Here is a 16,140-nt window from a genome sequence, read left to right as displayed (position 1 = left end):
TACTCTACATAATACAGTGAGCTTTTAAGTAAGTAATACAATAAGTTTTTAATGAAGCAACTCAACGTTCCTTCGTTACTAGTTCTAAAGTGATGTTTTCGAATTAGTAACGGAGGCTTCAGCTCAGCTGTTAAACTGTCAAACTGAGATTTGAATATGTGGCGGAAGGAAGTAGTTCCACACAAAAGGGTTTTTAAAGACACTTCGTTGTTTTTCATATATATTTACACTCGTGCTGTCGAACTGTTGTATAAACGCAATATCACTCGAGTACGAGAGCGATACCGGCTCTATATCAGCGGCTGTGATTGCCTCTCGGGCCTAATCACAGCCATGCTGATATAGAGCCCGTATCGCTCTCGTACTCGAGTGATATTGCTCATATATACACACACACGCACGCACGCACGCTTATGGAAGTGTTTCTTCAACTATGGACACTTTTTACTGTTTTGACATGCCAAATAATTTTATTGCTTTATTGCATTTAAAGGTTCAGTTATTTTTGTTATAAGAAAAAAGTTATTAAACCCGTTATACTGTATTATGACAGCACTTTTTAAAACTAAATTTCAATATCGTGATAATACCGCATACCGTGATAAAAGCATTAGCAATTAATCGCAACATGAAAATTTGATACCGGCATATCCCTAGTTTGTAGTGCAGACAGTTTTACCGTTTACTGCACACTGTTATTCTTCTCGTTATTTCCCTACAGCGTCTAATGAACCGGAAGTCTCGCACATCGGCTTACTTCCACATTGAAGAATAAGGTGGATATTTTTACCAATTTATTCTTGTTATTATTATTATTATTGTGTAATATTTTTCTTTTTTTAACTGCATAATTTTACCAAAATTTGAGTGTGATTAATATAAAACATTTTCACACAATAAATATTTAAATTGTATGTTTCATCCTAGTATTACTTTTTTTTAGTTGTAAACTTTTTTCATGTTTTATATATGTATATATATATATATATATATATACACACACACACATTTTAACAATAGTGAAAATAAATTGAGGCAGTTTTGTGGCCCTTCATCTAAAAATCTGTTCAACCTCTGGAACAAAAAAGTCTGTGTATATAATGTATTCTGTGTCGTTCACACACAGATCGATCACATGTGTATCCCTCTGCATTTTATTCTTGAATATTTATATGTTTTCCAAATCAGACATGTTCTCTCCTCTCGTTGCTCTAAGAAATATTTAAGCGATTATCAGTCATGCTCATGGACAGCAGGAGTGTTACCAACCAATCTAATCGTCTCCAAACATCTGTTACACCTCAGGAACACCTCCATATGCGCTTGAGTTTGGAGTGGACATGTGTTAGTGTGTTTTGATTTGCCCAGCAGGAGTGAACAACTGGGGCCTCTCAGAATATGTTGTGAGTGTGTGTGAGAGAATGCATGTGTGTTTGAACTGTGTGTTTGTGTACTTCTATGTCGTGTGTGTGTCTTTGTGTATGTGTGTGTGTGTGTGAGTTTACCTGTGTGGATTTATCTACTTGGGTCTCTCAGTGTGTGTGTGTGTGTGTGTGTGTGTGTGTGTGTGTGTGTGTCTGTGTGTGTGTGTCTGTGTGTGTCTGTGTGGACTTATACTGCAGAAAGGTTGTATTATGGTTTTGCACCCCTGAAGCGCATAATTGGATATCGTCATGGCAAGAGAATGTGACTGTTATGATAACAGAAACAAAGTGTTCTCATTATGTTCAAAAGTTAATTTACTTTACTGTCTGTCAGTGGCTTCAGTTTAATTCATATCTCTGCTGCCCCCAGCTGGACTGTAAAATATAATGCAAAAAGTGGGAATTACACTTGCATTTTAGAAGGCTCTTAACACAGGATTTGTATTGTAATGAATAATTAATGTAATAAATAATGCAAATAATATATTAAAGTGAATAACCTGTTAATGTGAGCTGACTTTAATTATGTTAAATATATTCTTATGGGTTCCAGTGGTATCTGTAGTCTTTAATATAATTTCACACAAAGGTTCTGAATATCCAGTAGCATTATTGAGAGGGTGATGTTGCTTAATGTAATTAATATAGAATAGCATAAAACATTTCTGGTTAATTTTTAATATTTTTTACTACAATTGAAAATAATTTTATTTTAGTGCAATGACTTTCCATACAAGAAGCTGTACGCCTACAGTATAGTAAAACGTGACTTCATTCTGGTTGAATCCTCCTTCAGTAGCTCTTTATTATGCTTAATTTATCATATTCACGATACTGTCGCATGAAGCAGTTTTTGTCTACCAGTGTTCAGGAAACCTGTGTATAAACGTTATTTCGGTGCAGAAATTAGTGTCAGTAGACGCCCATCTGAGTGATCCACATCTGTGTTCTTGCACATCTGTTTGTGTGTCTAAAGACAGACTCCCTGTGTCTGTCTGCAGGGATCTCAAAGCTGGAAACATTCTGCTGGGGGAGGACGGATCAGTGCAAATCGCAGGTACCAACTTTCTCTTTAACTGCACTTACATTCTGCTTAACAGTGAAAAATGGCCATTATAGTCCAGATAATCCAAAAAGCACAAACATACTGTACTGCTGTGATATTTAAAGATCTTTTTTTTTTTTTTTTTTTAATTTCTTGCTGAAGAGAGTGCAATTTTATTGCCTGACATTTTCCATTCTTGTTGTTTAAAAGTTTGGGGGCGGTAAGAATTTTAAATATTTTTGAAAGAAGACCAAGACCACATTTATTTGATTAAAAACACAGTACAAACACTGACATTGTAAAATATTATTACAATTTAAAATAACTGTTTTAATATATTTTAAAATGTAATTTATTCCTGTGATGGCAAAGCTGAATTTTCAGTAGCCATTACTCCAGTCTTCAGTGTCACATGATTCTTCACAAATCATCCTCATATGCTGATTTGGTGCTCAAGAAACATTTGTAATTATTATCATGTTAAAAAAATTGCTCAATTGCTTAATATATTTTTGGAAACCATAATGCACGTTTTCAGGATTCTCTGATGAATAGAAAGTTAAAAAGAACAGCATTTATTTGAAATATACATCTTTTGTAACATTATAAATGTCTTTACTATGACTTTTGATCAATTTAATGTACACTTACTAAATAAAAGTATTAATTTTTTTATATATGAAATAAAAACATCCTGACCTCAGACATTCCCTTACCAAAAAGTAGTATACTTCAAGTTTATTTTAGTAAGTATACTTAAGTAAAGTTCAAGTATATTTTTAAGTATACTTTATGTAGTAAGTATACAAATATCAGTGTACTAGTAGTATACTTGTAAGTGTACTATTTCAATACTCCTTGGGACTAAATTGGCCCACTTTCTAGTATATAAAACTATACTTTTAAGTATACTTTAAGTATAACAGTAGTAAACGTTGAGTACACAACTAGTTTACATCAAAAATTTTAGCTTGTACTGCAACTACACTAAAAGTGAACTTATATGAATACTGATAGTTTACTAATTAAATAATTGTAGCGTTTTTAGTACACTTTGAAGTATAGTCTCAGTAAACTACTAGTTTAGTAGTTTTATACTGCAAGTATACTCGTAAGTTTTCTTTAAAGGTAGAGTGAGGGATTTCTGGTAGCCAATGTTTATATTTGAAATCACCAAAACAAACACGCCCCTACCCCAAAAGGGTCTTGCCCCTATTTTGATAGCTCCGCCCCACATATACGTACGCAACCCAGGCCACGATTAGTTCTGTGAAACAAAGCAAAACTCAAGTATAACAATGAAAACATGGATTCTAGGAGCACAATTATAGCTGAAATATATTTAGACTTTTTCTAAGTATAAGTCAAGTATACTTAAATGTAATTTTAAGTATATTTCTGAGAAGTACATAAAGCCCATTTCTGAGAAGTACATAAAAAGTAGACTAAAAGTATACTTTCCTATTTTTAGTTTAAAAGAAGTATACTAATAGCACACTTGAATAAACTTCTTTTTCGTAAGGGTTTGAACAGTAGTTTATACATCTGAATATTGAAGTGTGTAACATATTCATGTAAAATTTTTCTATACATAGTTTTTTACAGATTGCAGTTTCCTTATTTTAAACATACTATTCCTAACTAATTTATTTTAAGTGCAGTGTTTAAGTGCCTTTAAGTGCCCGCTTTCTGAATTGCCATACTGAATTTTGTTATATCGTATGCAATGGCAATAAAGCATGTTACTTATTATTTTAAACTGTGATATATATATATGTTTTTTTTTTCTCTACATTTTGATAAGTGATTTTTTTTTCTGTTTAGATTTCGGTGTAAGTGCCTTCTTAGCCACTGGTGGTGACGTGACTCGAAATAAAGTGCGGAAGACGTTTGTGGGAACGCCATGTTGGATGGCTCCAGAAGTGATGGAGCAGGCAAGTATTTCCACCCAACAACCACGGCTCATTTAAAGCCATACAACTCAGATCACATGGTATTAAATTGGAAAAATGCCAAACAGAAGCATTTTCTCTAGTCTCAAACTGTTGGATCTCACTGTACATGGACTGAATTACATGGACAATTAAAGCTCTTATTTTGTCCTTTTAAAGTCTAAAGATTTCAATGTGGTGTAAAATTGCCAGTAACTGCTGGCATATGGATGCATCTCTCGTGTTAAACAAATCGGTGACTGTTTGTGTGCAGGTGAAAGGTTACGACTTCAAAGCAGACATCTGGAGTTTTGGGATCACAGCCATCGAGCTGGCCACAGGTGCCGCTCCTTACCACAAATACCCTCCTATGAAGGTGAGGAAAGATACAGGAGATACAGTCCCATACGAGCTCTAATGAATCTTACAGCTGTTTCAAGACAGTCATGCATCACTCTTAATGAGAAACGTGTTGTTTTTATAGCATGTGGGGTGTTTGTGTTTACAGGTGTTGATGTTGACCCTGCAGAATGATCCGCCTTGTCTTGAGACTGGAATCACAGACAAGGAGATGGTGAAGAAATATGGGAAATCCTTGAGGAAGATGATCTTGTTGTGTTTGCAGAGGGACCCAGAGAAAAGGTGCTGAGCAGAGCAGCAATGATCTTGTTAGGTCATGTGAGAAAAATACACTACTGTTCAAAGGTTTGGGGTCTGTAAGATTAAAAAAAAAAAAAAAAAGTTCTCTTATGCTCACCATGGATGCATTTATTTGATAAAAAATACAGTAAAACTGTAATATAGTGAAATAGTATTACAATTTAAAATAACTGTTTTAATATATTTTAATTTTTATTTTATTTCTCTTGATTTTTCAGCATCATTACTCCAGTCTTCAGTGTCACGTGATCCTTCAGAAATTATTCTAATATTTTGATTTACTGCTCAAGAAACATTTCTTATAATGATCAATATTGAAAACTGTTGTGCTGCTTAATATTTTTGTGGTAAACCACATTTGTAACATTATAAGTGTCTTTACTGTCACTTTTGATCAATTCAATGCATCCTTGCTGAAAAAAGTATACATTTCTTAAAAAAAAAAAAAAACTTACTGACCCCAAACTTTGGAACAGTAGTGTATGTGTCAAGTAGTATTTAGCTGGTCATGTGATCTCACCATGGCAGCCACCAAGACCTGCTCAATAAAAAAAATGGCTCAAATATTTTATTCGGCTAATATATGATTTTAACCATTTTCTAAAAGTGCACTTTTTCTGTGTAAAGTTTTTGAAAGAGGAAAAAGTTTTTATTTTTTATTTTTTTAAATGACTGTTAATGCTGATATTGCCTGATAACACTAAGTTACAGCAAATATATTTCAATAGTGTTTGCTTTTTAGGCCGACATCATCAGAACTCTTAAAACATAAATTCTTCCAGAAAGCCAAGGTAAGAATCTTACTTCCAAGTCTTTTTTTTTATTGTTCCATGTTATCCTGTCATCATTTAATCACCCTCATGTTTTTGCAAATCTGTATGTCATTCTTTCTTCTGTGTAACATTAAAGATGCTTTTTTTAATACAACAAAAATTATTAATATGCTATTGTCGTACTCAAAAACAGGACAAAAAACACACTCAAAACATAATCCATACTGTATTTCTTCTGAAGCCATACAATGTTTTCACACTATATTTGAATCCAAATGCAGAGGTGTAAATTGAAAAGATCCGTGAATACAAACTTAAATTTCGTTATTTTAGTGATGAACAGTTTTACTGATTCATAGGCAAATTTCAGAATAAAATACAGTAACTCTGAATCAACATTTTACCCCGTTAACAAACCCATCCCAAACTAGTCCCCAACTACAGCTTTAAGGACACAACTTGACTATAATTAAATAGAATTAAAACATCCTTCAATATATAATGATGAGAAAACTAAATAAATAAAATACGCTGAAATAAAATGAATAAATTAAATCCCATCTTATAACACATCACATTTACACTGTCACTATCAGCATATTTCTCACACATAGCTATTACTGTCCCATTTCCAAATAGGTTAAGTACTTGGACCATTTTTTATAGTATAGGTTTAGCTTGTCCGTCTGCTTATAAGGCGTTTTTCAAATGCAGCCACTCTAGCTAGTTCTGCTACCCATTCCTGAAAGGAAGGGACATCCTCTGACTTCCAGCTTCTGAGAATTATTTGTCTGCCAATCATTAAACTGGTTTGGACCCAGGATTGAATGTGTTTGTCTCTTATTTGAACTCTGTAATAGCAAGATTGAAGGCAAAGCACACTGCTCAATCTTATACCAAGGGGGAGCTTGCTCTGGGGGAAGTGACCAATGAGCCAGGTGTCTAAGACTAAAAGCATAAGAATAATACAATACATTAGGCAGGCCTAACCCACCTTTCTCTCCAGGCCTCTGTAACTAACCGAGATCGCTTAACATTCCAAATAAAATTCTTACACATTCTGCCAGACTGTTTAAAATAGGAAAGTGATATTTGTATTGGGAGAGACTGTAGTAGATAATTCAGTTTGGGTGTACGACTCATTTTAATTACATTGACTTTTCCAGCCATTGATATGGAGAGTGGAGCCCACCTATCCATATCACAGGAATTATTTTTCATTAAGGGGTCAAAGTTAACTCTCACTAAATCCTTCAAATCCAGGGGAAATAAAATACCTAAATTAGGCCATTGATGCTGGAGTTGAATCTGAGTGTCAGCCCATGTTGTAATTCAACTGTAATTGTGGTTATTACCATAATTTAGAAAAAAAAAAAAAATCTTTGTGTTCCATTTTGTTTGGCAGAATAATGAATTCCTGCAGGAGAAATTATTACAGAAAGCACCTACAATTACAGAAAGAGCGAGAAAGGTGAGGAAAATTTATACCCTGTTTTATGAGGTGTTTATATAGTATTATTATATGCTTCTCATTTTCATATACTTATTTATATTTAGCCAGTTTTTATGTATATGCAGAGCACCACAAATTAAAATAATTTCTCAGGGACAATAAAGAATACACTGTGTAAAAACAAATATATAAAAAATTCTAAGTCGTAAATAAAACAAATTATTGGAGTATGTTTTACAATAATTTTTTTTTCTTTTGTAATTATTTGTGAATTTACTAAATTTACTAGCAATTTCTGAGTGAGTGAAAACTGTTTCAAAGTAAACCCTACAATCAAACATCAAAAAGTGAACTTCTAATCAATTTGGAATGAATGAATGAAAGATATTTCAAAAACGAATTGAAACTAATTTTAATTATCTCTTTTTATTCCACATGATGGATAAATATAATAATAATAATACATATGAATGAATTTAAAAAAAAATTAAACTTTATATTGTGTGTGTTTGTGTGTAGGTTCGGCGAGTTCCTGGCTCCAGTGGGAGACTCCATAAAACAGAAGATGGACAATGGGAATGGAGTGATGATGAACTGGATGAGGAGAGCGAGGAGGGCAGAGCTGCTATTGCTGCCTTACGGGTAACACGCACACACACACACACACACATGCACAAGCATAATTTCAGACCCTTGCTGAAGACATCATTTTGAGAGTTCCAGCACCAGTGGTTTACCCTCTTTGTGTGTGGTGTTTGTAATGCTGTTGGCTGTTATGGCACCTCTCATCCCTGGGCTCTGTGTTTTGTGTTTGCCGCTAAAGGAGCAGCAGTCCAAGTCGACAAGGCGACAAGTCCGTTTCTCTCAGCCTCTTGAGCTGCCCCCACCCAGGGTTGTTCAGTTTTCCCGCTGATACAGATGGCTCACCTTAACAAGGAAGCACACTCAGTCAGACACAACATTAGGACATGCAGGAACTGGAAGTGCTAGATAAAGAGAAAGAAAATTTGTTTAGAGAGCATTATATATCTGCTAATATTCTTGATATCCAGCTTCAAAGACTAAAACAATAAAGATACTAGAGTTCAGGTTGGTTAAGGATGAATGTTGAACCTTCACCTGTCTGTGACAATCTGTTTCTCTGCATATCTATGCAAGAAATAATCATGTACAGTATAAAATCATTTAGACGTAGCGTACTATTAATAATTACCTCTAAGAGCTTACATAATTGTGTTAACCCATGGCCAGGTAAAACACATATTTGATTTGTTAAAATATACTGATGTCACGGCTCGCTGGACGATCCTTGATTTAAAGTGTAACATAACAGGTTTGAAATCGGTTTAATCAGGTGGACTTTGAATATTCAGATCCGAGTCCTATCAAAACCTGAATGAATTAATAATAATTAATTCCCTACAGTTAAAATTAAGTAATCAAAGTCATTACAGATCGCTTAATGTGATAACTTTTGCTCAATATCTTCTGCTTGTTATGAACCTATAGCTTATATGTGCTACAGAATTACCTACTTACCTGGCTTTTTAAGCTTAACCACATACTCTAATCTGAATGATTAAACTGTGGTAAAGCAAAAATAGTGTAACCAAACTGTTCTTGCTAGGAGAAACAGAGAGACCGACTTAAAAGTGATGATGTGTGCTTCCTAGATGCCATCTGTATCGTGTTTTTATTTATAACTTTGACATACTGACCAAATCAATGATCTCTGATAACCATCCAGATTCTGTTTAACAGCCTCATAATGAGACTTCTGTTGGTTTAGGCACTAACATGCAATATGGTCACTTCTGGTCACTACATGATCTTTGTATTCCAGTTTAGAAATCACTTTGTATCTACAGTATCTATCTATCCTTGCTGATTAAAAAAATCTTACTGGCCTCAAAACAACAGTAGTGTAAGTCTGAGCAAACCTTAGGTTAGGTGGCAGTGTTTAATTGTGTCTGTTTGGGAATACACTGGATGTATGAAGTTGATACTATTGAATAGAATATGTTTTAGGCAGATATTGTGTAATTTGGTTGCGTATCTTAAAACAATTCCAGTAGTCCTTCAATTCTTGAAGGATATTTTACTAAAACTATGAAATACTTCAAATTATAGCACAAGCGTAAAATAAAATACTCACGAAGGACCTTAACTCCCTGCTTCATTCCTTACTACAGTGCATTCAAATCCAAAGCTGAATTACAGTAACCCAAAGTGACCAGAGTTTATATTTCACAGTTTTTTATATTTATAACATAATTTATAAATGTTTGTGTGGGTCTATGCATGTATTTGTAGATATTCCAGCCTTTCAGCAGTCACCTCCAGCCTGAACTACCTCAGTCTGCTGGCCAGGGCCCGGCCAACACTCAACACACTGTCCCAACTACTACCCCAACCCCAGCTGCGAACCCTGCGCAGGTAGATCACCAACAGCAAATCATAGTTCACACATTTTGACATCTCTATTCCAGTCAAAGCTGTTGTATCAAGCATGAAGTTAGGAAATTAGGCCACCTCTGTCTGTACAGAGAGTCTGAACCTCTGCCTCTGTCTGTAGCCCCCAGTTCCTGGAGCCGATGCCTCACCGTCCCCGATCAGTTTAGTATTAAGGTTAAGGTAAGATGTGTTTGTTTTTTATGTTTTGAGTCATGTATTGACATTGATCCAGTGTTAACAGGAGCAGTAGATGACTTATATTTCTCCTTCCGTCCTATAGAAACTTGAAAAAGGAACTGAATGACATACGATTTGAGTTCATGCCAGGCAGAGGTAAGAGCGTAAAGATGTGGCTAATTGTCAACAATAAATCAAGCAATAATTACACTTGAATAAGTCCACACAATACACTCTTAAAGGGATACTCATCATTTAATCGCCCTCAGGCCATCCCAGGTGTACTTTCTTTCTTCTACGGAACACAAACTGAGATTTTTAGAAAAAAAATATTTTCTGGCAGTGAAAGGGTCCCTCAAAGATGACACTTGAAAAAACATGCTAAACAAACACGATGGTAATCCATAAGACCCCAGTTGATGAATCAATGTCACTTTTATGAGTGGAGTATCCCTTTAATGCAGATGTATTCCCAAAGTGTTCATGACTCTTTAGAAAAACCACTCAATATTGTGGCTGACAGTTGTCACATTTGTCAATCTCAATCGGTTTGATTTACACACTTGGGCAGTTCTATTGTCCAACATGTTTTTCTTTAACAAACCAATTTAGCACCTTTTAGAATCAGTTCCTCTTTATCTCCAGCAGAGGCCAAAGCAAAGCAAGAGTACATTTTTTCTACCCCATCAGATGTCAAAGAGCACCAACTCTCTGCATCTGCATTTTGTCAGTGCCGTCACCGTATTGTGAATTTTCAAGACTCCCAAAATAAAACATTTAGTGTCATGTGCATTTAGCTGGCTCCAGGGGAGATGTTCATTTCTGACGGCCTGATGTAGTGCTTGAGAATGCTCTTCTGCCCGAGCACGCCTTCATTCTGCTTTCTGAACTGACTGTAGCATGTTGTGTGCAGCTGATCAGTTAAGTTGTCAGCCTCATTCTGGAAGATCTACAAGCTTGTCAGTTCAAATATACAGGAGGTTGTAATTTGCCAGACTGAGAGTTTATTGGTCTAAGCAAGTCATTTTAAAGTGGAGTTAATGCATCGCATGCATTTTCTTTTTCTGTAGACACAGCAGATGGGGTTTCTCAGGAGCTGGTATCGGCCGGCTTGGTAGATGGGAGAGATTTAGTTATAGGTAAGGATTCTTTTCGTTATTTTTCTTTAAAGAAATTAATAGTTTTATTGAGCAAGAATGCATTAAATAAATTAGTTCTGTTCAAATTCTGTTTAAAATAAATGCTTTAAAATATATATTTTTTTCTGGTCATCAAAGAATACTGATCCTTAAATTAATGTATCACAGTTTTCGCCAAAATATTAAGCAGCACAACCATTTTTCAACATAGATAATGATAAAATGTTTCACCGAATCAGCATATTAGATTGATTTCTGAAAGATCATGTGACGCTGAAGACTGATTATGATGAATTCTTAATTCTAATATATCATGGTCCTAAACCTCTGTTTCGTGTAATTTCAGTGGCTGCTAATTTGCAGAAGATAGTCGAAGAGCCTCATTCCAATAAAAATGTCACATTTAAACTGGTGAGTGACTTCTGGTTTGGTTAAAGCCACTGTGTGTTAGTCCTCATTGGTGTTTTGCAGTAACACGGCATGCGTGGTGTTTTTCAGGCCTCTGGCGTTGAGGGCTCTGAGATTCCTGATGATGTCAAACTCTTGGGATTTGCTCAGCTCAGCATTAACTAAACTTTGGCTCTGTGCGGGACCATGACTTGCCTACAAATGTGAAAACAAACCAACACTACCAACAGAATGACACATTGATGCATTTTTTTCCCCCTTTCAATTGCCCTAAAGAAACCACTGTTGCCAAAGAGAAAAGTACCCTAGCACCAGCCCATAGGATTTCAAACGGCCCAGCGGAAGAGTTGCACAAACATGAGAGTGATCAGAATTTGTAGGAATCGATTAAAATAAAGTTTAGAATTTATTTGTATAAGGATGCAATTATCATAACCAGATATAACCTCTTAATGTTCTTCTAATGTTTATCTTTCTTTTCTTCTGTTTTTTGATTGTCCTAGTTTTGCCAAATCTGTACGGACACCCTAAAAATGAACAATGTAAAAATGCCTCCAATATAACTACTGAGCGCATACACTCTTAAAAATAAAGGTGCTTCACTATACCATAGAATAACCTTTTTGTCTAAATGGTTCCATAAAGAACCTTTAACATCTGAAGAACCTTTCTGTTTCACAAAAGGTTCTCTGTGGTGAAAGAAGGTTCTCCAGATTGTAAAAAGGTAAGAAAGAGATGGACCTTTGGCTGAATGGTTCTTTGTGGAACCAAAAAAGGTTCTTCTATGGCATCGCTGTGAAGAACCTTTTGAAGCACCTTTATTTTTAAGTGTATAAGAGGAGTGAAACTCAAAGAAACATGGAGTTTATAGAGGAAATGAGTAAATGGGTTTAGCTATAGTTATAGCTTTTTTTTAACCTATATTTTTTGAAGCTTTTGAAGAGAAGCAGCTAAGCATGTTTTATCACACCGCTTGCATTATTTAATTAAGTTCAGTTTAAACCAGCTTGATGAACACTTATATAAAATCAGGTTTTGAAATTTCAAACAACTTTTACTTTCTCTGCTGTTATACGCAGAGCTTGATTTCTTCATTGTACACTGACTAGTATCAATACAAACACAAAAATTCTCAAATATTTCAGATGCTACAGATAAGTTGAATAAGTTTAAATAGTTTATTTAGTGTCATTGAGCCCTAATGAACACTCCTAAAGGCTGGTTTTACTGCTTTTTCCCTTTTTGGTGTCTTTTTTTTTTTTTTTTTTTTTTTGCTGTCTCAACTTGGCACATTTGCAAATGTTACTATCCCATGCTGCTCTAAAAGTTATTGCCTTAATATTTCTACACATTTTTGCATCACACATATCTCTCCTTTTTTAGATTTTGCATTAATTTGTGAGTTTTGGTTTTAATTTTTTGACGTTATCTGTGACTTCTGCTCATTTTTATAAGTATCTCTGTAAGTGAAAAGGTAGAAGTACCTGAGGTACCTGATGAAACTTTGGTGTTTGGCTTTTTCCTGCTCTGGAATTGAACTCTTAGTATTCATGTGTATTTCTGATGTGGATGAACTCGATTGAGCATGTAAATAATGTAATTTGCCATTGGTTTGATTTTATATGGGATGTTTCACTCATGGCCTTCTTCATAAATAAGGTGATGGGAGGTGGTGTCAGCTACAAAAGACACATTGTGAGTTTTCTTGGTTTGTCTTTGTCTATGAGGGTGCCTATGATCACAGTGGGATCTTAGGTATAGCATAAATCTCCCTGGTGTTTTTTTGAGCAGGTCTGTTCTAAATTGCTAAAGTTCTCTTAAAATTCATGTGAGAGGTTGTTTACGTCACCCAAGAAATCTCATTTAAACATATCGCTACCTGTGTGCAAGAACGGCCTGGAATAATCTTAAGGAACTTAATTATTTTAAAGCAGTGTTTCACCTGATTTTATTATTATTATTATTCCCCTTTGCCCTTTTTGACATTTTAATGTTGGGCTTTAATGTTGAATATATATATATTCAACTAATTATTAAATAATTTAAAAAAAAATTCCTACTTTATTTTCCAGTTTTATTGGGAAAATTTAAACGATAATAGGAAGTAACAAAAAAAAGATTTGACGGTAAAGCATTTTCACCTCGTTGCAATCATAACAAAGCTGTCGACTAAAAATAGTTAAAAATTAAAACATTGCTTGCATTGAAAAGGCTTTTTTTGCTTTGAGTAAGGAATTTATTCTATGTAGATCTATATAATTATAGCATATAATTAAATTATATCCAGTCTTAATAATAATGCATTTCATAAGGTCACACAAGTGTTTTGGCTTTTTGCCAAAGTCCTTAATGTGGAACAGTGTTGTACAAGGACAGACGCCTTCAGTCAGTTTACTGTAAGCAACAACAACAACAACAACAAATTAAAAGCAAAAATGGTAAATTATCAATTTATTTTTCTTTATATTTTCACTTAATTTTCTTTAGCTTGTGTTGATTTTTAAATGCTTTAAAATCAATAAAGAATAAATTTAAAAGGTGCCTAAAATGCCTCCTTATTGGTATATATTACTGTATTTGAATATATTATGCTCCCGCAGAGCTGAATTATATAAAAGTTGTTCATTTTGATTTACAGCAAAGATAAACAACTTAAGAATAACAAAACATTTAAGTTAACTGATAAATAACTAGTAAAATGTAGCAAATGATTTTAAAAGGCACATTTATCGTCAGGTTACCAACATCCTTCAAAATGTCGTCTTTTGTGTTCAACAGAGAAAGAAATTCATACGGGTTTGGAACAACATGAGGGTGCGTAAATGATGGGTGAACTATCCCAAAAAAGGCCGCAACTGCATTAGCCTCATGATCCAAAGTCCCTCACGTACACACACTGCTGGAATTCCTCTCAGTACATTTCAACCACTAGAACCAGCGTATTAACCTGCTATTAAATACCTTCTTTTGCATAAGAACATATTTTATTACTATTAATTTAAAATCTTTTGGCTGTCCTTATCGCTGTGAAAAAGGTGCTTTATCTTTGTCGTGACAGATAAGAGCACGTGCAGATATGCTGAACCTGTGACACGTTTAAAAATTAATTTCACTCCGCGAAGGTGAACCGTTTTGCAGGTGTTTTAAGCGCGAGCCGCCGCTGACGGTCCTGCAGCAGTGATCATGATAGACTTCGCGCAGATCCTGTCGTCTGTCGGCGAGTCTGGGGCGTTTCAGAAGCGCTTGCTGGTGGCGGTTTGTCTCCCCAACATCTTCACAGCTTTCCACATGTTCGGTCAGGTCTTCACCGCCATCAGCTTCCCACAGAACTGCAACAGCAGCTGGATCTTAGAGCGTGCTCCCAACCTGACAGAAGAGAAGCAGCTGAACCTTACCATCCCTCAGGACAGTAATGGACAACATGAGAGCTGTAAGATGTTCACACCTGTTGATCTCGAGGTTATTTAAGCTTATGGAATAAACACGACGATGCCATGTACTTATGGATGGGTTTATAAGGCACCAGAAGGCAGCAGCACTCATAACTGAGGTATTCAACTTCTTTACCCTACAGTTTTCGTTTTTATACAGTCTATGGTTTATTTATTTTACTTTAAAATAAGTAGGGTAGACTGAGTACAGTAGAGACACTTTCTGCTTTTTTTGGTCCCCATAACGTAGGTAATACCAGTACACACACACAGCCTCTGAATATGCGTCTTATTTTCTGATGGAACGGTTACTGCATACATAGGATATAAAGGGTGTATCAACTGTACCTACTTTACCACCTTGTATATTTCACAAAATGCTATGCTATCCTTTTAACATTCATGTTAGAAAATATGTCCATTAATAATAGACAGTTGAAATATCACAAATATAATTTTTTTAACATAATTTGCGTAGCATGTTATATATATGTATGTATATAGCCTATATGTGTGTGTGTGTGTGTGTGTGTGTATATATATATATATATATATATCATATCATCATCATCATGATAGTGTTTTGTTACTGTGTGCTTTTTATGTAAAGTATATATATACACTATCCAAACTTAAATCGTTGTAATTTATGAACACTTTGGAATACAGACATAAGGTTGGTCTCTTTTTAAAGAAGAAAATCAGCAGATTATTGCAAAAGTTAAAATTCTTTTAAAGAATTAAAGTATCAAAAAGTTAGTTTAAATTTACTGTAAAGAAAATGCGCTATATTAATTTTATTTTATTTTATGTATAATAAATATTTTACATAACAGGTTTTACTCTAAAATTGGTATAAAATTAAAGCCTTATGTCTAAATAAGTTATGTTCCAAATTTGAAGTTGATATGAAAAAAATTGTGGTTCCTGTGAGATTTTAGGGCGGGCGTTATACCACAAACAGCCACCGGGTGCCATCCAAATTCCATTAAATTTTTTAATGCATTTTTCTGTCACAAATGTCTAGATTCCTCTGTCAATATTACTTCTATCTCAAAATAACCACCAAATATGGAATCCTGAGACTCAGACCTTTCCAATTATATGTTTTTTATCAAGATTATAAAAAGTTTTGATTGTAAAAGAGCGTAATGCATTTTGTAATATGACACTTGACACCGCCCACTAAGGGGGAGGAGACCGCCAAAAGATTTTAAAGTACCATTTCCATGGTAAAGCAATGTC

The 16,140-nt window shown here is 34.7% G+C and overlaps 1 protein-coding gene and 1 pseudogene across 1 annotated transcript in view; both read left to right on the top strand.

Moving 5' to 3' along the window:
* Positions 1-12,077, top strand: part of LOC107758285 (serine/threonine-protein kinase OSR1-like) — a 67,498-nt gene extending 55,421 nt beyond the window's left edge. Inside the window, exons 5-19 of the mRNA XM_016575990.1 lie at positions 2,426-2,481; positions 4,294-4,403; positions 4,675-4,776; positions 4,909-5,042; positions 5,803-5,851; positions 7,239-7,304; positions 7,806-7,928; positions 8,110-8,194; positions 9,076-9,128; positions 9,600-9,722; positions 9,862-9,920; positions 10,021-10,073; positions 10,988-11,056; positions 11,403-11,467; positions 11,555-12,077. Of these exons, the coding sequence (XP_016431476.1) occupies positions 2,426-2,481; positions 4,294-4,403; positions 4,675-4,776; positions 4,909-5,042; positions 5,803-5,851; positions 7,239-7,304; positions 7,806-7,928; positions 8,110-8,194; positions 9,076-9,128; positions 9,600-9,722; positions 9,862-9,920; positions 10,021-10,073; positions 10,988-11,056; positions 11,403-11,467; positions 11,555-11,629 (1,222 nt within the window). The 3' untranslated portion in view covers positions 11,630-12,077. The remainder of the gene's footprint in view (positions 1-2,425; positions 2,482-4,293; positions 4,404-4,674; positions 4,777-4,908; positions 5,043-5,802; positions 5,852-7,238; positions 7,305-7,805; positions 7,929-8,109; positions 8,195-9,075; positions 9,129-9,599; positions 9,723-9,861; positions 9,921-10,020; positions 10,074-10,987; positions 11,057-11,402; positions 11,468-11,554) is intronic.
* A 2,570-nt stretch (positions 12,078-14,647) lies between these two features.
* LOC107758284 (solute carrier family 22 member 13-like) overlaps positions 14,648-16,140 on the top strand; it is a 5,432-nt pseudogene continuing 3,939 nt past the window's right edge.

The sequence above is a fragment of the Sinocyclocheilus rhinocerous genome, unplaced genomic scaffold (genome assembly GCF_001515625.1).
Source record: "Sinocyclocheilus rhinocerous isolate Xijiao unplaced genomic scaffold, SAMN03320098_v1.1 scaffold142, whole genome shotgun sequence".
In the NCBI taxonomy this organism is placed as follows: Eukaryota; Metazoa; Chordata; class Actinopteri; order Cypriniformes; family Cyprinidae; genus Sinocyclocheilus; species Sinocyclocheilus rhinocerous.
The sequence above is the reverse complement of the archived record's forward strand: the minus strand, read 5'-3'. Positions and strand labels throughout refer to the sequence as shown.